This window comes from Phoenix dactylifera, chromosome 7 (genome assembly GCF_051530095.1).
Source record: "Phoenix dactylifera cultivar Ajwa chromosome 7, Ajwa_hap1_PhDact_Kaust_v1.1, whole genome shotgun sequence".
Taxonomy (NCBI): Eukaryota; Viridiplantae; Streptophyta; class Magnoliopsida; order Arecales; family Arecaceae; genus Phoenix; species Phoenix dactylifera.
In genome coordinates, this window is record NC_143196.1 from 31,930,086 (window position 1) to 31,953,158 (window position 23,073).

The 23,073-nt window shown below is 39.6% G+C and overlaps 1 protein-coding gene across 2 annotated transcripts; it reads right to left on the reverse strand.

The window, feature by feature from the left end:
• Nucleotides 1-1,291: 1,291 nt before the first annotated feature.
• On the reverse strand, nucleotides 1,292-21,608 carry SLOMO (F-box family protein). 2 transcript variants are annotated; one of them, XM_008799206.6, is made up of 18 exons: nucleotides 21,290-21,608; nucleotides 20,555-21,145; nucleotides 13,803-14,058; nucleotides 13,588-13,720; nucleotides 9,462-9,561; nucleotides 9,167-9,364; nucleotides 8,796-9,066; nucleotides 8,611-8,709; nucleotides 8,423-8,511; nucleotides 8,233-8,332; nucleotides 7,965-8,135; nucleotides 6,699-6,851; nucleotides 4,266-4,426; nucleotides 3,993-4,191; nucleotides 2,988-3,454; nucleotides 2,837-2,900; nucleotides 1,774-1,863; nucleotides 1,292-1,641 (listed from the first exon to the last, which is right to left on the reverse strand). In XM_008799206.6, exons 2-18 carry the CDS (start codon nucleotides 20,995-20,997, stop codon nucleotides 1,564-1,566), a joined length of 3,072 nt encoding a protein of 1,023 aa, XP_008797428.3. In that variant the 5' UTR covers nucleotides 20,998-21,145; nucleotides 21,290-21,608; the 3' UTR covers nucleotides 1,292-1,563. The 2 variants fall into 2 exon arrangements, with proteins under 2 accessions (XP_008797428.3, XP_088557840.2); XM_088701714.2 differs by lacking the exons at nucleotides 2,837-2,900; nucleotides 2,988-3,454.
• Between the last annotated feature and the right edge of the window lie 1,465 nt (nucleotides 21,609-23,073).

The window sequence follows — 23,073 nt, forward strand, 5'->3', positions numbered from 1 at the left end:
GCCTGGCCCTCGAGACCCGCTCGGCCATACCTGGCTATCATAACCTGACTCCAGTGACCGAGCGGCTCCAGGACAAGCTGTGCCGCCCTCCGTGCCAAAAGAGCCTCGCGTCGCACCAAGAGTGACTGCACCCCCAGCCCACCCTCCCTCAGTGGTAAACACACTCTCTCCCAAGCCACCAAATGTATCCCATGGCCCCCCCCGGTAGGAGCCCCAAAGAAAGCTCCGCATAAGCCGCTCAATCCCCACCAGCACAGTCTTTGGCACCACTGTGTGAGCCATCAAGTAAATAGGCATGGAAGACAGAACTGACCTGATCAACGTCAATCTCCCCATCATAGAGAGAGACGATGCCCTCCATCCCTCTAGTCTGCTCCGCACCCTCTCCAATAAGGTGGCGCACTCTGCCACCCGTAACCTCCTCCCTGTGATAGGAACCCCAAGATACACCAGGGCCCCCGTCTGCTCCTGTATCCCCATAGTCGCCCTGATCTCCCGGCGCACCCTCCCTGTCATTTTCCCTTTGAAGTATTGTAATTCTATTCCTCTTACACCTAAGAATAGTTGATTTTTGAAAATACTTAGAATCTGTATCCCCCTATTTGATCCATGTAATCCTTGAAACTTTAGATTAACATGATGCTCCCGGAGCCTTTCAAGAAGATAGTAGTGTGTTCAGCAGGCGAGAGAGCACCCAGCTGTGCTTCTTTAGTTTGCAAGCGAAGCTGCCGGTCATAAAAAATCTCCCCTACTTTAAAGATGCTTCCCATATGATGACGATTCCATCGTTGGAGTGTTAACTTTAGCGTGGATGCAAGAGCAAGTGATAGGCAATCCCCATAGGGTATATAAGTTAGAAGGACCTCCAAGCGTTCGGAACTCACCTTACCGTATAACAAGTCCGACAGCCCAATCTTCTAAGTATGGCCTCGTACCAGAATCAGACCATCTCCACAAAGAACCAGGATGGATCATTTTAAAACTAAAATTTTAGAGAGCTCACCCTATCCTTCAGTCTACTCGGAGTCCATGAGCACTGGAAAAATGCAAGGGTTTATGAATCCTTATCCTTCAAAAATATATATTCGGGAACCTTACAATTTCGTAGTAGGCTTATAAAGGAAAGTAGATCAGCCTCCAGAAGCAATAATATGCCACAACCACTCAAATCAGATTGGTGGCAGAGCAGTCACCTCAAACTTGATATTATCAGGAAATGCTGCTAATAGCAGCCAATTTGAGAACAAGGAGAATATGAATGAGCACAATCTTACATGCCACAGACCATCAATTCAGATCCAACTACACAATTATTTTCAATATATTAACCACACACAACGATGCCACTGCATTTGGTTCGCACACGAGCGTATGGCTCTTCTACAAGCTACCACGCGCTCACATTAGCAAAAAAGCTGCCAGGAACAAACAAGAAGCAATGCCACTTGGTGTATGTACAACAAAAGCACCAATGGGTCATTTTTACGATATCAGAACTCCACAAGACTAGTTTTTTAAATACCAGCTGCAAGAGAAATGAATATTACAAAAGCATTAATGCCACTACATTGGTTGGCCGCTCTGGATGCGTTTCAGACTAGGGCACACCATACGTAATCTCCCAACATCCTCAACATTTATCTGTCCAGGAAAGAAACAAATACACAGAACAACAGGTTAAGAGATTTTTAACCAGAAAAAGGGTAATACACATAATATCTGTGATAGTGTGCAAATTTAATGCATATATAGCAACTAATCACGTAATCTCACCTTTGGACAGGAGTGGACATTGAGGGTTTCCAACATAGTACAGTGGGATACGGCAACTTCTACATCTTCCACAGCCAGCATGTTGCAAGCCTGTAAAACATAATTTACCCAAAAATTAAAATAAAAAACTGATAGAAGAAGACAGCATTAGGTCATTATGAGTTGATAGTTGTAAACTAAAAAAGAAAACAGCAAAACAGAGAGGTGAACACATGAACACAAACTTTTACAGATATAGCAAGATCAATTCATATTATGAATTGCTTTTGAAAATAACAGTGGGAAAGCCACCATCCTGAGTCAAAACTCAGGAGCTCTCCCCAGCTCAAGTGCCCAGGAGAGAGGTGCTAACCAGCTGGGCAGAGGCAGGTCAGCTTCACACTATAGATTGTTATGCAGCCAGACATGGCTTGAACACCAGCACCCACATGAAAATTTTTTGCAGTTGTTCATATTATTGCCATGTGCACTATGGAACTGCATACCAGTCCATCAACTAACATGTAAAACTCCATGACATAAGAATTGTCACGCAATGGCCAGGTGGTGACCATGGCTTCATATGGTATACAGTTAGTAGGATCCCAATAATTGTTCCAATTTGGATGGTTATGTGAATATTTAGTTCACGATTGGGTGACACGACAGACACCTGCATGCTGCTACCGCACGTCAAAGATGACCAATTGATAGCCTTAGACAAAGTCAAACACAAGACAGTGGTGCCTTCAAGATGTAGATAAGTGTACTCAAGCGCAACACAATAATTTCAAGTCCAAGAAACACTGTCCATGGAAATGGCAAGCACAACCATGACAACCATGAAGCCATGTACAAAAACTAGAACTCCAGACTAATACCATGTGAAGGAACTTGGTTTTTTTTTGGTTTCAAAACCAAGCTTATCCACACAGGATAAAGCACTGATAATAGCATCAGTTGAAACAGCTATGAGCAATGTATCTTTCATGATAAGTATTATATTTGTAAGCAATTTTGTATCTTTCATGCAAGTATTGTATTTGTAAACAATTTTGTGGATGATCATGGATAGAGGAATTACCAGAAGTTGGAGGTTGGTCAATCTTGGACAGTCGAGCTTCAAAATCTCCAAGGAGTTACAATTGCTAAATAACCCAAAAGCATAAAATATCAACAGAGAGATTTAGAGTGCTGAGATTGAAACCAGGTGAAGTCTCAAAAGGAACACTAACCTCAAATTTAGAGTGCTGAGATTGAAACATGCAAGATCCACTTCCTTCAGATTTGTGGATAAATTAAGGTTTATTTTAGATAAATGAAAACAATGAGCCATAGAAGGAATGAGAACTTTCTTAATGTTTGGACATCCAGTACAGTTAAGAGTCTCGAGCAAATGCTCAGATTTTCTGAAAGCCTTGTTTTCTTTCTTCAAGAACATCAGGTTAGATGGGCAAACATCATCTGGCATCTCCAATGAAAGGAAATCATTTGAACCCCAAACAAGTTCATGCATATTCCCACAACCATTCAAGTTCACATGAACTAAATTCGTACAGCAAGAAAGTAGCTCCGCTATCGCAGACTGCCCAATGGATGAGTATGACAAGTCTAACTCACAAAGGGCTGGAAGCGCACATTCTTTATAGAGAGCATCCAAAGACGAGTCAGTAAGGTACTTGCAAGCTGAAAGTTTTAGGGTCTGTGAGGAAGGAAATAGAAGTCACAACATTGCCCAGTCTATAAATAACATAAAGGCAGAAAATGCTTCTGAATGGTGAAAAGGAAATGGCATTAAGATGAAGAAAATTGCTGCTCATTTATAAAAACAGGATATATTACACCATCCTTTAGTGGTAGATTAATGTTCTGATGTTCAAAAATTAAAATGAATGGCTTTGCACCTTCTGGATATAATGCGTTTGATATTTTGTGCTCTGTCACTACAATTTAAACGGCAAATTCTCCATTCAAACCTATCCGGGAAATTCATAGAGTGGTGCAGATTAACATTTACCTCTTATACCAAATATTAAAACCGAACATGATCACAGACGATCATACAACAAGTTGAGAGACATTATTCAAAAGAATGCAGCATTAATAATTAGTTAAAGATTATTAAATTAAAATAATCCAATTTGGTCAAGTTAGTTTTCAAATAAAAGTTTAAAATTTAAATGGAAGTAATGATTTTAATGATTCAAATGAATATGTTTCCAACAATCCAATGGACTCACCATTAACTGCGAACAAGTATCAAAAACAGGCTGTAAGTTCATCAAAAAAGTGTATGACAAATCCAATAGGGTCAGACGTCGAAGCCAATGCAAAGATGACAGCCCACCAAATCCTATTGATAAGCAGGATGACAGGATTAGAGTTTCGATACGACGGCATGAAGCAGCTGTCATAGACAGTGAGTCATCCACTAATTGCCTGTATACAGAAGAAAAACTCAGCTTATGTGAAGAAATAACAGATAATGAAAAAGCATGCAGAATAAATACCACCTGCAAAATGAAGCATCCAAAGATGTCAACAAAGGGCAATCGATGGATGCTTGAGACAGCACACCACAGCCCTTCAGCTCCAAAGTTGACATTTTTGGAGCTTCAATCTGAAGAATACTTAGCTTTGGGCATATCCCCAGATTGAGTGATTCAAGACCAACCTACAAAGAATGCTCTGATCAGTGTGAACACAAAGTGAGATGATAAACAATTTATTTTTATCAAGCCAATTCACAAGGCAATGAAACCATGTTGTCTTTTCTTGGCCTTTCAAAAGGAGCTTTTTTTTATTTGATCTATCTCTTAATCACCCATTTATGTAATCTAAACATAGACATGATGTAGGTAGAAAGGGTAAAAGCATCACATTTAAAAGAGTAATTCTCCCTCCTAAAGAGATAAGTAATATCCCTTTCGAAGAAGCCCGGCAATTCTTAATCTTTTCAAGTAAAACCATGTCTCTTATCTGAGGATGATGAGTTCAGTGCAGCTCGCTATAGCTCGAAATATGAACAAATAAATTATGTGTGCGCGTATCTTGGTTATTACTTAATTAAAAATGTCAATTACAGAATTAGTTGATGAAATTAGTAAATTTGATATAAAGAATAATGTTACACAGTAGTTACTTTTCATCCAAAAACTATGACTGATGCTTAATTAAAAATATTAGATTGTGACCACTGGAATGATATATGATGATTTAGATCGATAAGATATTTTATATGCTAATGCTTTTGATTTCCCTCTTTCAACAATCATGACAACTCACCTGAAGCCACCTCCTACTCTCTCCTCCCTGTCCCCATCTCCTCTCCCAGCATCCCCACCCCCCCCCCCCAAAAAAAAAAAGAAAAGAAAAAAGCCGAGTCACCCAGACCCTCTAGAGCAGTTTCTGACAGCCTACCTCTCCTTTTCAAACAGCAACTCTCTTCTCGATGCCAAACCTTAACCGCTAATCCATGGCCTGTACCCCACCAGAGAACTCAAGATGAGCCTCCTAAATTCTGTTTCTCCTTCCTCTTCTAGTTTTACAGGAATGACAATGATTTTCTAGATCAGGCTATTGATCAGTGGATCATTGGCTGAAGAATTGATAAAAAGACATTCAGTGAGATGGTAGTCCTCTATATCTTAAGTCTCCTTTCCTCCACCCATGCCACTAACATCGTCGAGGCTGCTTCGTCTCCCTAGTAATCACTAGTCAACGTTTTTCCCTTTTCTCCTCTCCCCATGTTCCTTGATGACCCACAGAGCCAAGTTTGAGTTGGCTCTATAACAATAGGTCAAGCCCAAGTTGGTCACATTTTATTTCAATTCGAGCTTAAGCTGAAGCCAGCCCTCTTGTGCTCGGCTTGTTTACACCAATAGTAATACCCCCTTCTGGGATTAAGACTATAATTCTATTAATTACGGAGCATCTAAATTGAAACCCCACATCATTAAACATGACCTCCATCATATAACATTGCCTAGAAACCAAAAATCAAAAATTTTAAAGACTTCATACTTGTGCGTCAAATAAAACCAATCTGGTGGAATAAACAGTATTTGATTTGGCTCAGAAGCATCCAAATCAGTCGATTTTTACTTTTTATGATTTAATGTATATATGGTCTGCAATATATATCTTTAGAACATTAACACTATTGATTTTCCATCCACATGATGCATAGATGGGAGAACTCCAAACACATGATTATTCTGTTTGTAGGTATGTTAAATATGGTAGATCATAACCAGCAGAATGGAACCTCAACTAAAAAAATGTCAATCATCAGTTTTGCACCACTAGGGTACTAGCTTAACTCTTGTATGTATGTGCATTCGTCCACGTGCGTGCACATGCAAATGTGCATATGCTGTTGCATGGGTACAGACCAATAAATTAAACTTTATGCCATTTGCATGACTATGCTTTCCAAATAGTGCACATGGGATGCATCTTGTCATATTTTGAAGACCGTAAGTTCCCAGCTCAGATACACAAATCCTAATCCAGTTCCGCATGCCTGTAGTGGAAGTTGAAACTCATCTCTTTAAGGGAATGTTCTGAATTTCTCAGTGACAAGATGAAGGCATGATAAGTCTAGTTAAAATTAGATATTACATATAAGAAAGATAGCTAGGAATTAAATAAGAAAAACAATTTCTTTTTACAAACTGTTTTGATAACAAGATGAGACTGCATATCAATTTAATGTAGAAGATTCACAAAGTTGTCTGGACTTATAATGGGGCAACAGCCTTCAGGCATGTCATACGTATTTATTTAAGCAAAGAAACACAGTACAAAACACACACAATCACGCGCACAAAGATGCATGTACATCATCATGAGTACGATAAAGCGAGCAAAGCATGAAAAGCATAAATGTATAGATTCAACATTGACTATATTTTATTAAAAAAATAATAAAAAAGTCAACTTACGGGACAAAATGATGCTCTTTCAAGATGATCGCATCCATCAAGATTTATTTTTTGAAGATTTGGACATGAGAGTTCAAGAAAAGTCATAGCACGGCAACCAGCAAGTGACAGGCTGACCAGAGAGCTAGTGTTCAGTCCTATCATACTTAAGCTCTGGAAAGTCACGAGAAAGTAAATACCAAGTTTATAAAAATACCTCAACATATTCACAAGAAAATGCACAATCACACTGAAAAGCCAGCAACAAAATCAAACAACATTAGCATAAGACACTATCTGAAAGGACCATTAGAAAAAAATTATTACTTCAAAACAACAAAACTGAGCTATGAAGTAGTGCTCATAGAGGCTTGCTGTATTGAGCTTCCAAAAAAAATCTACCAAATGAACAATGGAGCACTAGGATTCCCTGAATAAACATTTAATAGACCACATCACAACCATCAGAGTTAACCCGAAAAGCTGAATTTGGATGAGAAAAGAAATGGTTTAGACTTAACCACTTTAAATGACAAACGCAATAATTAGAGTAATTATTACTATAACCAAGATTTTACAAGGCCGTCCTAGTTCCCCCATGGAACGGGACGTGCCGCCATCCCATCGATGAGGGATGACCTAGGACATGCCACTCGGGATGCTAGGATGATAGCAGATGGTTCCATCCCAACACTTGGGGCAGCACCCATTCCCACATCCCGCATGACATCCCACCAGGATATGAAACAATAACTAAAATGATGGAGATAAGTGGTGGTTAGAATTTGTAATGATGACCAGCAGTCAATAGCAGCAGCTGATCATGCATGCAAATGACAAACAAAAATGGATGATAATTAAAGTTAGGCCAAACAAAGACAATAAAACACAAACATTTATAGCATCTAAGTGCAGCAGAGTTTTCAAAAAAGGATAGAAGAGTTTCAAAATGTCAACTGTACATCAATTCCCTGTGAAAAGGGCAAAAAGAAAAAACAAGCAGTGACTAATGGTAATATAATTCTTTCTTTCCATCGTCATTGTCATAATTCACTCATCTGAATTTACCCAATCCTCTCATGCTTAATGATTCTGTATAAACTATGAAGCAGATTCATAAGCTGAAGGAAAAATAGCACCATTAAGATAATCTACATCTCTGTATTGGTGATAACATTCAGGTCCTTAGTTTTGCCAAAGCACTCTAAATAGAAAGGGATATTTGAGCTCAAAAACTGGATACGATATTTGCATTAATTAAATCTCGAAACAGACTGGACAGCAGACCTCGCAGTTGTCAAGAACCAATGATCTGAGCATTGGGCAACCACCGCCATCACTAAAAACTTCACAAATTGAATTTGTCAAAGATTCGCAATCACTGAGGTCCACTTCTTGCAAGTTCTGACACTGCAATGATAATGTAGCCAAACTTTCTTGCTTTTGCAATACCAGTTTCTGCAAAGCCAGAAAATATTGTTCTTTGAATCTCTAACCACCAAAACAAAAATAAAGAACAGAGAAAGAATGCAAGTCTCATAAGAACAAAGTTTGCCTGAAGAGAATTTGATGTTATGCTGATCCGATGGAGGGCTGAACATCTAGAAACCTTTATGTACGAAAGAACAGGACTCCGCAGATTTAAATCCACAAATCTAAAATAAGTATTAAAAAGTCTAGCATAAAGCCCATGAAAGAGCATAATTTCACAAAGATATAGACAAAAAAACAATATCATACTGTACTTGCGTAAGTGTACAAGACTTATATTCCGCAAGTGTGGCAGATCCAATGAGATAGACGTTAGTAGGCCACAGTTATCGAGTTGTAACGCCTGCAATCATTATATAAATAGAATAAAACATAATGGTGCCAAAGATATCATGAAACAAATGGATTAAATGACAAGAAAACTGGGAAAGAAAGCTCTAACCTCTAGCATATGACTATGAGATATTGCAGACATTGAAGCTGAAGTTATGCCTTCACAGCTTTGAAGTTTTAGATCTATCAACATTGGCAGTCTCACAGACTTCCAGTAAGACAAATAAATATGTGAGCTCAAATCAATGCAAACAGATCAATAGAAAAGAACATCTAGAAACTCATGAAACCAACCTCAAATGAGATGTTTGGACAGTATGAAGCATCCAGAACGCAGAGATTAGGGCATGCAAAAGCTATTTCACGCAACGTTTCATCACTAACACATGAGCAAGACGACATATCTAATGATGCCAATAAAGGGCATGATGTAGCAGCTGATCGAATCACAGCATCAGATAGCTTGTGGCAGGAAGATAAATCCAATTCATGTAATTGAGGACAACTAAGCAAGGCATGACCCATACTGGTGCGCCTCAGAGATAAAGTTTGAAGCTGAGGGCATCTGTAAATTATCAGCGTCAAGCATACCAGTAGATGGATACATTTCAACGAAGTAATGGAAGTAAACCAGAGTTCAGAGAAAAGAGTAGAGATATCATCACCTGACAGAAATACGGAGAGCGCGACACTTTAAAATCTGAAGGTCGCGCAACCTATCATGGTACACAGTTATCTCCTGAATGCCATTTCCAAGAGAGGCATCAGAAATTTTCAGATTGGTCAATGCAGGACAATCTGTCAAAGCATGGAAAAAAGCATCGCCCAGCTGCCCTTTTTCCAAGATTAAAGTTTCAAGACGCCTGAAAATCAGTAAGTTATTAGCAACTCAAAAGGGAAATAAGTAAATTGAAAAAAGAATGAACAAGGACACAAAAGCAAGGATTTCAGAAGAAAAACCTAAGAGAAGTCATTGCTTCCACAACAAGCGCATCAGCATTCGGAATGCCAGACATATTCAATTCAGTAGCATTTGGATATCGCCGGCAAATGGCAACAACTGCAAAGGCATTGGAGCAGTAAGCAAATTAGAACAAAATGTCTACAGATAGTAGAGTGTAAGTCCAGAAGTCCTTGGTTTGTTCAAGATAACTTGCATAAATTTTGGCTAGTCTATGAAGAGAACAGGAGAGATATACTTTTCCTATCTGTTGAGCATAACAAGTCAATAAACGGAAAAATATTCAAGTTTGAGCAGTAAGGGACATGACCAAATGATTATTTCCAATGCTTTAAAAGGCAGTTGCTGTATGCAAGTAGTCAAGAGACTGCATAGTACATACAGGCTGCATATGCAGTTACTATTTTATAACAATTTTAAAATTAAATATAATACATTATATACAATCATAAGAACAATAAAGATAATTATACTTCTGGATGGATGGTAGCAATATAAATAACAATAACAACTAGCAATTGTGCTGGTCACAAAGGTGCAATAGCATAGCTATAACACAGTCAGCATTTAGTATTATTACACCCATATAAAGCCAACCAACAAGAAACCTAATCATTAGCTTGAACCCACTTCATCTGCACAGGCCCAGATAAAGGTAAAGCCCCGGAATGGGTGTTATGGCAAAGAACAAGAAGAAAGAGAAAGAAGGAATTTGTCCAATAGTCACAAATGGTGCCTCCACAGGTTGACATCCGATCCAACCTAGTAGTAAGCGATCCGCCAAAAGCAACCAAAATATTCCTTGGTGAATCGGGCGAAAACTTGAACTACGCACGTACATACTTTTAAACTCCGCAAATATCGATAGAAACTTGAACCCTTGTATAGGTATGCCATTTTAGAAAGCACAACAATGGAAATGGGTAGTCAGTATTGGTATAAGATCTATTCCCATGTTCCGATCTTTTCATTTTATGTACCCATTTCTTGGGGAAAGTCTCCCAACTATATTTGCAAATGGATTGGTTATCCATAAATATAAATAAAGAAAGCGTCGATTTTTGTTCCGCTTCTTGCTCTAAAAATGAAGAAAGACTTGTCGGAAATCGCCGGTAACCAACACTCCGGGACCAAAAACCACCTTCTTTGCATTCTCCGATGCCGACTGGGAGGCAATGCCCAGCCTTTTTTGTTTTTTGATCATTTTTTTACTTTGTATTTACTTTGACCTTTTTGTATGGTGTGCAGTCCTTCTGTGTGTAGAACATTGGCTCCAGCGTCCAATGGGTGCACCTGACTGTTGTTCTCCCCGTCCAGTTGGAACAGAAGTCACCAACATTCATTAATAGGGAGCGTCGACTGAGCTAAATTAGCCACTTTTCGATCTTGTACTAAGGTACCGAAGTCGTCTTGCTTCACTCGTTCCTTTCTCATTTCAGTGCTCGCCCTTTTTTCATCTTCCGTAGGGGCCTTGATTTGATTAGAGTAGAGGTCGCGAGAGAGCAGAGCGTACCGCCCTGCCATAGTCGCGAGGATCTTTATAGTCGGTCGTGACTGTTGTCATAGTCAACGACGGTTGAAACCTCCAGGAAAAAACTTTAGTGAGTTGCATATGTGGTACAATTCAAAGTAGATCATCTTTTCAGTCCATATGTGGTATGACTGCATAGAGTAACTGCATATGGACAATGCAGTGTGGCCAAGAGACTCCCTACACATATGGGAGCGCATATTCAGCAACATGCACTGAATTACAAAACACTGACTGTTACTCCTGAAAGGGGTGGGCTCCCCTATAGTCAGACAAGTTAGCGCTGTTTTTGGATATGATGCTAATCTCCTATGATGGGTGTAAGTTTCAAATGTTTCACTGTCCACCAAGATTTTAGAGCAACTAAAGCCATGTCCACAGTCCACCACAAGCAAATTATCTGAGCCATTGGGCCTATACATTTCCATCAACCGATGACCAAGCAAAGATAATCATATGTGCATAGGGTGGAAATGGGCCGGGTTGGCCGGGCCACTCCCCTACCCAAGCCCGACCCAAAAAATTTTCAGGCTTCGGGCCGGGCTTAGGCCTTAAAACTTTTAGAAAATCCCGACCCCAGCCCAGCCCAAATTATCCATTTAAGCTAAAAATTGGGCTGGGCCAAACCCAATTGAAGCTTAATCTTTCACATATTGTAGCTTCACATATTTTTTGATGAAATACTGTAGCTTCATGTTAGCAACCATCTAATGATCAGAAACATGTTTACTAGAAAAGAAAAATTGAAAACACAATTGGAAATGGCATTCCAAGTTTCTAAATGGTTCATAAAACAAGTACCTAAGTTTAGGCTCCATTTCGGGCTTCGTCTGGGCTTAGGCCGAGGCAATGATATACCCGAGCCCGGCCCAAAAAAATATAAGCTCTATATTTAAACCCAAACTCGGTCCAAAATCTTTTAGGCCTAGCCCGTAGCCCAATAAGGCCTATCGGGTCGGCTTGGTCCCAATTCCAACCCTATATGTACAGATGTAGTTCAGGTTATTTGATCAATAATTACACAAGGAAATTTTGAATCTTGAACCTCAAAAGGTCATTTATCCAATAAGCATCTTATTCATATTTCTATGTTGTCGGTGAGAGTTCCAATACAAATATGAAGGTCAAAGAGAAAATACACGGTAGGTTCGCCTTACCACCCCATCCTGGACATATTGTACTGTATCAATACCTAAACGAGTCTCAATGCACCAAACCAACCCCCATAACTGGGCATATCAACACTGTATCAGCATGAGAAACAGTAAGGAGTCTGTATCGAGATTGCGGACCATAATACACACTATATTTCAATCGCAAGTCAGAAGAGTATAATCAGAAAAGACAATATAGCTCGCTTAAGTTAATACAGCAGCCCAAAAACACATTATATTTCAGTCTAGAATGACACAAAAATCAATTTCTAAAATTTTTTCACTTGTCTTTCCATTCTGAATTTTGGTATGGCTCCCACAGTTTAGTCAAGCCATTTAGAGATGTCAAGTCATCTTTGAGTTTAAAAAAATTGTCTGGATTTGCTTCAATTTCAAAGAGTATGGAGTGCACTTTTCCCTTGCAATTCTCTTAAGAGGAGTATGGCATTTACAAGTTATACTTTGAAGTTCTAACTTCTTACATCCCCAGACTCCAATTTTTAATCTCAGACTTGTAAACCCTCGACAACAAAGTAGAATGTCTCAACAAGTATGATGTGTGAGAAGCCCTAATTCATTCTTATTATTTCTGTGAACCAAGGTACCTAGCATAGAGTAATAAAAAATTGCATAGTGCCAACCTGAGACATGATGATTAATATAAGTTTTCGTAAACTCTAGAAACAATTTTGGTTAACACTGGAGACAATCAGTGAAGTGCCTATAGAAAGCAATACAGAAACCAACGATTTTGTTGAAAATTTCACAATGTATGTTTATTGAATAATTGCACTGCTATCAATTTCACCAACAACAAAGAGGAACCACAATGAAGTCTCACACAGCAAGGATATGCGAGGTTCTTGTGGTACAAAAGATGAGGAAGAACTTCAATCTTCAACCTACTTTTATCATACTATATCTCCTAGATGAACAGTTAAGAAACTTAAATCAAAAACATTATTCATTGGTCTAAAACTTGTAGAAATCATAAATGAAGGTACAAGGATGGGTACTTTTCAGTTTTCATTTCATTGAAAATGTCCCACGTTTGGCAATTAGGAATTCAACTCAACAAAATTATGGTATAACAAGCTGTACTTGAGGAGCAAGGTTTGATGTAATGGTTATATCACATGCTCAGCCAAAAATTGGGGCCATCCTGATTCATTTCAGCTCTTTCAGTTTGTTTTTTAAGCCAAGTTCATTTAGGCTATTTTAGCACAATCCAAAGTAAATGAATGACAGAATGCAAAGGTTGAACAATTCTAAAATTGACTTGACAAGTCCACATTTCATGTTAAGCAATTCAATGCACCTGCCGCTAGCGCCATGAACATTAAAAGCTGTTCCTTTAAATGGCGCATTATATAGTTCATAGATATACCAGAGTAGGAAAGAAAAGGGGAAGGGGCAGAGAGGTTAGAACAGAAGACCTACAATTCTGCTGAGAGATCCCTGTATTCTCAAACTTTAAACACCTCCAGAAATCCTCATGTGTACTAGCTGCTAGCCACTGCTTGCAAGTTGCGCCAGCTCTACATAAGTCTTTTTGGCCCAAGAAGGAGAAAATCTGCAAGGAAATATAATATATCAACATGGAGTCCTGTTCAAGCAAACTAACGGTTAAACATGAAGCAGAGATGTGGGCATACCAGGTGCAATAGATCATCTGTAAGGTCCATTCTAACCTCTACATCCTCAATATTTCTAGTACCACCTCCATCAGCACTTCCTCCATCATTAGACTCCCTGGGTTTTCCATTACCATCATCATTTGAAAAGAGGCTTAAGTAGTAAGCCATCTCAATATCAGATAGAACTGGCGAGCTTTGAATTGTGTACTCCCTGGTTTCCGGTGGAGCAGATGCTTCAGCCCCTGAGGAAGATGCAGCAGCATAATCGCAAGCCCTGTTTAAAAATAAGACATGAAACAAGCTTATCAGTGCTCAGCTCTAGAATCCTTGCAAAGTGCTGTGTGGAGGCTTTAACTAAAACGAGCCTCGACACCACAAGAGATTAATTGCAATAACACAATCATCAATGGTACAGAAAGTCTTACAAAAGTACCAACCGGAGAAAAAAGATACTTCAAAGAAACACAGGTATGGAACTAAGTAATAGTAGAATGAACGTTATCAAAGTGATGAAGTCATGAAAGGCATCCATAGAGAAGCATGACCTTTTTCCTACTCAAATTAATGAATCAGAAGGACAGTACTACATACACAATACGGGCATCTTTATAGGCCTTGTCAAATGTCAACATAGTTTCATAACCTGATAAGCATGTCACCTCTATAAATGAATTAGAGTCAGAGCACTTCATTTTACATTACTCTATTCCAGAAACCTAAGGACCATCATATGGATATGTGAAATACAGGATTTCCAATCCAGCAGGAAAGCAGGAAATAGAAACTCAATTTAAAGTTAGTAAAAAGAATTCCATAATCAATCTCTAAAAACAAATTTAAAACATACACATGCACACATATATACATCACGCATATATAATCCTACAGAAAGTTGAATGAATGGCTTGTAGGGAGATCTTTTTATATCTATCGAGATCCACCCTGCAGAGAGGTCAAAATCCAAAACAAATGATTCATTTTAGTTCTTATAAAAAGAGAACCGGCACTTGAACCACTTTCCCGCCCATGTCACATCAAGGCACTGCAGAAGAAAAACTGTAAAAATTGATCCAATTAGTTAACATGTTGGTTTAGTGTATTCTGTAAAAGGTCAGAAAAATCACTGGCTTAAAAGAAAGGCTAGCGCCCGAAACTCCCATCATTGTAAGGTTTGGGGAGGGTTAGATATGAGTAACCTTAGCGTCGTCTGCAAAGATGTTGTTTCTGTGTTTCAAGCCTATAACCTCCGGATCACAACGGAGCAATCTTACCATTGCGCCAAAGCTCACCCTCGAAAGAGATCCCCATCTTCTTAGATTATATATTGAGCCATGTGCAAAAAAAAATCAACAAAAAACAGAGAAATCCATTAACTATTTTAGATCAAGCAACACATGGAGCAACTCCAACATCAATGCCCCTAATGGATCCGAGTGTGAGGCATGTCTGACCATTCTCGTTTCTCCACCCAGCTTTCCACATTCCTTCCACGTTCCCTTCCCCCTGTTTGTGCCATCCCGTCAAACCCAGGCAGGTAAATTGGGCACTTATCAACCACAAGGTCGAAGGTCCATAATTGAACAGGAGTGAGGTCGTCATAAACAATAAGTGACCCATAGAATGGTGGAGGCAAATAGAGATTCTGCACATTTTTCTTCCATGAACAGCATCTATACAATTGAAAATCCATGGACCCATACATCTTGTCCGCACATATAAACAAGACTATCACTTACCCAATTATAGGAAATCAGCCACTCATGACCGAATAAAAATTGCTATTTCAGTGAACTGTTCAAAAGTAGAATACCCTATTCTGAAAAAACATTTTACTAATGCAATATTCATGCTATACATAGGAAACAAAAGTATGCATAATCCAATTATCAACTCTGGGGAATGGATTGAGTCTTCTGGGAACTATTAGCCAAAGGTCTAGGTGTAGTTATCAACTCTGCTACTGAACTATCTGCTAGCAGCTTTGTTCCAAACCTTGATGTCGAGTCAGTTCCTCCGTAAGCTACTGGTTCAGCTACAAAGCAAGACTCCTGAGAGCATATTTCACTCCTTTCCTAGGTTGCCACTCCTCTGCCGACTATCTCTTTGTGGAAAGTGACAATTCAAATAACTAAGTAGTTTCCTGTGACTAGCGCTATCAGTTCCAAACTTTCCTGCATCTCTTTCAGTTGAGGTGGAATCTATAGAATAAGACTTTCCCTTGGTTGGAACAAAACCGGATATCCTGATCTTGGATCCAGGTACTTTTTTTGATTCTAATACAGATTCAGTTTGAAGATCTTTATTCGGTTGAGCTAGCTTCTTCGCTGGCAGGGCAGGACTATTACTGTTGCCCCTATCGGGCAGGTTTCAGGGGAGTACCCCCGAACCCCCTTAGTTACACTCCGGACTACCACTCTCCGAAACGGAAAGAGAAATACAACTTATTTCATTATTTAAAATAGAGTCAACCCATGCGTAGTTCAAATGACTGCAATCTAGAGAACCAAGTGGAGCAATCTTAACAGGAGTTCTAGAAAAGCACAATGTTCCAAATCAAGTATTCAACATAGTGTAAGTTTCAGTAAACAAAACAATGATAAATCCAAGCAAGGCTACAAGCACTATAAATTAGTAAGCACACTTGAAACCTACTTTATCGAGTCGGATGGATTGGGTTTCTTTGAGACTTGATGCCTTTGAGGATCCCAAAGAAGATTTTCAACTTGATTAAGCAATTGGAATCTCCCCGAAGAACCCAGAAAAATAAAATAAATAAACAATAAAAAGAAAAAAAGAAAGAAAGGAAAGTAGTGCATAAGAGGTAGGATTCTCCTATAGCACATTGTGAGAAACTAAGGAGGTGCGACACCAATGACTAATAGAAGGAAAGGCAGACTTCTGCTGGTAGATAGCAACCTTGGAAGAAAAGGTAGGATTCATTTAACCAAGGCTTAAAGTCTAGATTTGAAAATAGAAGTACATAAGAGGAGATGGAAGATTTCAAATTAAAAAATAAAGTGAAAATGTAGGCAAAACAAATACCATCAACTAATGCATTAGAAGGAAAGAAGACAAAAACTTGCTTGAGGAAATATAATTAACAAAATTGTAAACTAGGAAATCATTAATCGCACGAAAGCAAAACTAAAATGAAGAGAAATCTGAGGAAAGTAGAAGGTTGCTATATACATCAGCCACTCCTATTTTCCAGGTGTCGGGTGCATTTTCCTTCCAATCTTTCCAATGTAAGACCAAAAAAAAAGATAAAGCCACTTCTAAAAGCTGAAGATGACAATGTTTAAGCTTTTGCATCTGTTTGACATAACTATCCATAGGTGCCATGGTTGACCATATGACTAGCCCATAGTCAACATGTTCGACCATCTTTGACTATGTCCAACCATAGTTGTCTTGAAGTTCTAGAAACCCCGTTCAGTCATGCTAATCACCAGAATTTGGTTCCAGCACTTGAATGAAAAAAAGATTTTATTGCAAAGTGCAAACACTACCAAAAAAAGGCAAAAAAGGCAAACCACTTTAATATCTGGGAATAACTGACTTAGAAATCATCATTGTGCACCCCTCAGATAAAACAAGCACCTCTGCTAAAATACCTAAACTCAACTTGCTATATGACAAGAACTCTCTGAAACAACTGCACAATCCCTCACATGAATAACTAATGAAATTAAGAAACAAGGAACACCACTTTTATGCTCGAACCAAGATGGTACACGCATACCTATATATTACTTTCCAAGAAGACAGCTACAAATGGATACAAAATGGATTCAAAATCCCTAAGGGGTCATTGCTTGGTGCAATTGTAAAGGCTGACAAGCACAGTGGCGCAACTTCAAGCCCTGGGACAGCCGCTTTGTGAAGAAAGAAAAAAGGGCCAAATGTTAAACCTGGTCCCCGTCTGCGCCTCCCAAGACCGTGGATTGCCAACACCATAACTGTGTAATGGCCTTAGCAAAATAGATCCTTCTCTCCCTAGAGAAGGCAATGAGTGACCTCTAATAACACTTGAAAAAGCCTATAGGGGAAGCCCATAAGTTACGTAAGTATGCATTTATACACATATTAAGGCCCTTAGTAAATTCAAATGAGTCATCATAAATAGCCACGAGTCAATGGTTAGATCATGAATTGGCACTTTCAACCGCAAAGATGGACTTGAGTTCATTGACCTTCTATATGCATGGCTCCATTCTAGTGATCCATATTCTATGTGATAATATGTTGCTTGCTAGTATTTCCCACAATTATTACCAGCGCAACTATGAAAACAAATCACATCAATATTAATATGTTGTTTGTGACTATGATATGGTTCTGCATATATGCCAAGACATGCATATATGTAGTTTAACATGATTTCATGAACATGCTATAGACACCCGTGTAACCAAACTGCTATAACTAGGCTTGGCTTGCTCAAGCTAGGCTCAATTAGCTTAAAACATGAAAACATAATTAGCTGATGTGTAATATTTATTTTTACTTGTTATGTTTATGATAAAAAATACATTTTTCTTAGAAATATTAAAGACTGATATATTTTACGTATAAAAGAATGTATTCCAGCTTTAATATTAGATATAACCCAAAAAAAATAGCTAAATGTAAAAAATAAATATTATAATGATATTGATGTGTGTGAAAGGCCCATAGACACTATTATATTGCAAGCAAACCATTACTCGTTGTACAGGATGTAATAGCCCAATACCTCTAGAGCTTTAAAATCCCTTGAACATTTTTCTCTAGGCTTAGGAAAATTAGCCATTAAGGAATATGTTACTATTGAAAGAAAAGATCGAATCAATAAATTAAAAAGTCATGATATGTGAAAAATAAGTCCAATTCTAAATTCATCGAATGGTATTATATAAAATGATAGCAATGAAGACTCTTAACACATGTAAAAGCAAAATACTCACATATCAATCGTATAACTCATAGCATTATCAATTAAGCAGTAAAACAAAATAACCAATTAAGTAAAGGTCATCCATTGGCCAAGCAAAAGAAGAATTTTAGTTTTTATGGTGTCCATCCCAGGAATGAAGAAACTCTCCCAATTATGTTCGACGACAAAGATCTTGAAAGAGCTGATCAACAGGACCATATTTTCCATAGGAAAATGTGATACCTTGTGACCATCAAAAAAAAAACAAGAAGTAAAATAGGACTGCAAGGTTAGAACTTAGAATTTATACAGTTTGAACTAGAATGTCAGGCCATGTTCTCAAACTTGGAGATATTCCAAATTGCCTACCTCTTTCATGTTGAGCTCCGTCGATGTTATAGATGGAATGAAAGGAAGCAACGGAATCCACAGTCGCTAATAATAATAAAACACTCTATTGTGTTGTAAGCTCGTGACAAGTGGCATCAGAGACGAGTCCATTGTGCATTACAATCTTTATTTGTTAGGTGGGTCCTTCACTGGAGGATGCTAGGGTCAAGGAGGATCCGGCAGGATCAAGTAGGATCCGGGCCATGGGGTGAGGTCCCCCTCTCGAGTAGGAGCCAATCGTGATGAGGACATCATGAGATTGGGCGGAGAAGATTGTCATAGTCCTAAACTAACTAATAAAAGGGTTGCCTCATGGATTTATTAGACCAAATAGATTCTCCTCCCAATAGCTTGAGCTTTTGGGCTATAAGTCCACGACAAGAAAAACTGCTAATAAGAGGTCATTTAATACATGTAATGGCAGAAATAGTTCACCCAACAATTATATAACCAACTCCGTTATTAATATTATAAAACATATTAAACTATAAAACAAAGGTCACTAATTGGCTAATCATAGTTGGCAATTCAAGATCTAACAATTATATAACTTGTCACAACATTAATTTTGTGATTAAACGAAATAACCTATAGAATAGAGGCTAGGGTATGTTAGATATTTTAATGAGGACAACCAAATTTGAGAATATGATGGATATGAACATATATAGATATAGAATTATAGATATATAAAAGACCTCAGGGGTCACAAGCTCTCGCTAGATTTCTTAAAATGTTGTTCATAAGCATTAAGGAGCTAGAGAATAAAATAGCAACCTAAGCTTAGCTTGTTTACACCCCTATCTCCATTGCATGCTAGATATGTTCAAAAATTGCGAATGAACCACCAAGTTATAACTAAAGGTGCATCAAAACAAAAGGATTTGACAGAAACTCCAGAATCAAAACTTGATTTTTGATTTATAAGAATGCAAATATCTGTAACGAAAAGACGAATCCACACTCACTATCCATGAATCATAGGGTGGCCCCTGTTTTGTCTTGTAATGACATCAGACATAACCCTATATAGCAATTTTTGGCATAAGAATTCATAAAGCCAACCCATATAGTTTGAATAACGTCCGGTTGTTACAGTTACGGTAAGTATGCTTCTCCATAACACCATAGATATGTCTGGCTTGTTAAAGAACTTCCAAGATGGATCATCAAAAAAGAGCATTTCATAGCATAAACCAAAACGAAATCCTTAAAATATAATTTGACTCTAAGGCAATAGAAACATAAATTTTCAGTAGAAACCGTGGTGGCCAAAAACAAATCTTCCCAGGTGAAAGACATAAAAGACAAGTCCTAATAATAAAACCAACACCAATAATATATAAAGCCCTAACACTAACCCTAAAATAATTGTAGGAATAAAGGTTAGAAGACCAAAGTTCCAGAGGGTTTCACCATACAAGGGGGAAAGAAGTTTTTGAAAAATCTTAACAATAAAACTCACTCTGGTGAGGCAAGAACTTTAGGCCGCTTGTGCTGGTTGTCTCTTTCCCTATCAGACATGGCCCTCTCCGTCTCCGAGATGGTCTCATCATCCAATCGGATCAAACCTGCAGATCCCACCCGCGCAAATGGCGTTGCCACCAGATCCTCTCCCCAAAATCTCAGCGCAGGATCAGCAACGGGCTGCCTGTGAGGAAAAGCTTGCCTCGCAGCAGCCTGCCTCTCAAAGAACCGCGAGCTCCCGACGTTTTGGTCCCACTGAGGGAACCATTCCCTCCTTCCTCCATCCATCGGCATCCCTCCCTTCCATCCCCACCTCCCGATGGAAAGCTCTAATTCTAGTTCATCGTACTCCTCCTCATCTTCATCCGCCCTTCCGATCTCATCATCCCCATCCACGCTGCTGTCATCGTCCACCACGGCCTTCATGCGCCCGTCAGCCATCCTAGTGAAAACCCTAGAGCAACCCGATAATTACCTTGAGTTCTACGCTCACACAAGACGAAGACCCGAATTCCATGGCTCCGCCCATCCCGGATCCCTCAGATCGGCTTCCAGCAAACCCTAAACCCGAGCCCTGCCGATCGCAAACCTGAAATCAAAAGATTTCCATCAGGAAACAGCATAAAGTTCAATATAGACACGATATTTTCCCTTCCGGCCGCAAATCCAACGATCCACCGCCCGAAAGGCACGATCTTTCGCCCCTTTCGGGCGAGAAAGTTAGGGTTTGTACCTGGAACGAGAAAAGAAGAGATTTAATGGATCTTCCGAGATTCCCCAAATCTCCTTCCCCTCTCCTTCCCTCTCGCTCTCCCCCCTTCGCCCTGAGATCGCAGCGAGTGGAGCCAGTGTGGGTCGCACCGCCCGGACGAATTTATAGCCCCGGATTTTTCTTCCCTTTTTTTTTTTCCTTTGCCCTTTTCTTCCCTTCCTCGCTTCTCGCTCTTTCTCTCACCCCACCCCTTTGAAACGTCCCCAGTTTGGACGAGAGAGATTTTTGTGGGATTTAGAATCGAGGCTATGTATGTTAGGAACGATAATCGGACAAGAACACATTTAATGACACCCATCTCTCTACCTAGTCGACGCCACGTGGGCCCACCAGCTCGTTTACTTTTACGTGGGGCCCACGGTGGCCTCGAAACGTGGGAAACAAGGAAGTGGTAAAGGCCAGCGTTCGCTGTTCGGTTTCGTAACCGGTGGGCCACGCTCGTTGCTGCCGGTTTGGAGGCACCACGTGGGCGGTCGACTTGGCTGGTCCAGGTTTCAGTCCGGCTGGCAGCAGGTAACGCCAAGGGGGAGCGGCCGGGTGCTTGGGACGGCCAGATGCGCGGGGCCCACAGGGTCAGTGAGTGGGTGCGCGGCGGTGTTTCCAAAGCCAGGTCTGTGTTGCTCGGAAATAAGACTAGGACGCTGGACACGTGAACCCGGCGCAGGTGCTCGGTCGAAGAGTTGGGAGTCGAGGTCTCGGAAAAGGGGTGCGAAACGTGTGAGTCTCGCACAGGAGTGGTGAAATCCAGGAAACGGACCCGGTCTCGTAAAAATCATGCGCCAAGATGGCGAGGAATAATCTGGCTTGAGTTAAATACTTAAGGCGCCATTTGAAAACTTGAAATTAAGAAAGAAAAAAAAAAAAGGGATGAAAGAAAAAGTTAAAAATTTTGATGTTTGAGAGTTTTTTAGTGGAAAAAAAAAAAAAGAAATAGGAGAGAATAGGGGGAAAAATTTTGGGCTCCAATGCTCTCGTTTCTTAAGAGAATTTGGAGAGAAACAAATTGGAACTTAATAATTTTTTTATAATACCTATTTTATTCTTTAAATTAAAGAAGTACTAAATTAAAAGGATACATATATCCTAGAGTATTTTTTGTTTTAACCTTTCATATGTCATCTCCATCTTCATATACCCATCTGTTACATCTCTATGAAGCAAATCTATCAAACAGACATTAGTATAGCTAGAATAAACAGAGGAAATGAAAATTCGACTCTTTAGGTCAAAAATTGTAACCGTGGACCCAACCCGACTGTGAAGACCCGAACTGAAGTCGGCAAGGAGTGCCGACTTCAGTTGGGTCATCGTGGTTTGCCCACGAAGACCACGCCGGCCGAACGGCCAGCGAGATCTCCGCACGCCCTTCCCCTCTCTCCCTCTCCCTCTCTCCCTCTCTCTCTCTCGCTCTTTCTCTTCTCTGAGAGCCCCAACCCTTGTTCCATTTCATTTTTCCTCCTCATTTTCCCCTCTTCTAGAGACGGTCGCCGGAGCCGTAGGCGTCGCCGGAGCCGCCATCGCCGCCGGAGAAGCCACTCGTCGACCGCCGGAGGTGAGAAAGACTACACATTTACTGTTTTATGGATTTAAGAGGGGAAAGAATAAGGTTAGGTTAATCAATTTCATGCCCTGTTTCGGAAAGACTTTTTTTTTTTTTTTTTTTTTTTTTTTTTTTTTTTTTTTTTTTTTTTTTTTTTGATCGACCGGCCGACGGTGGCCGGCCGAGGTCAATCCGGCCGAAATGG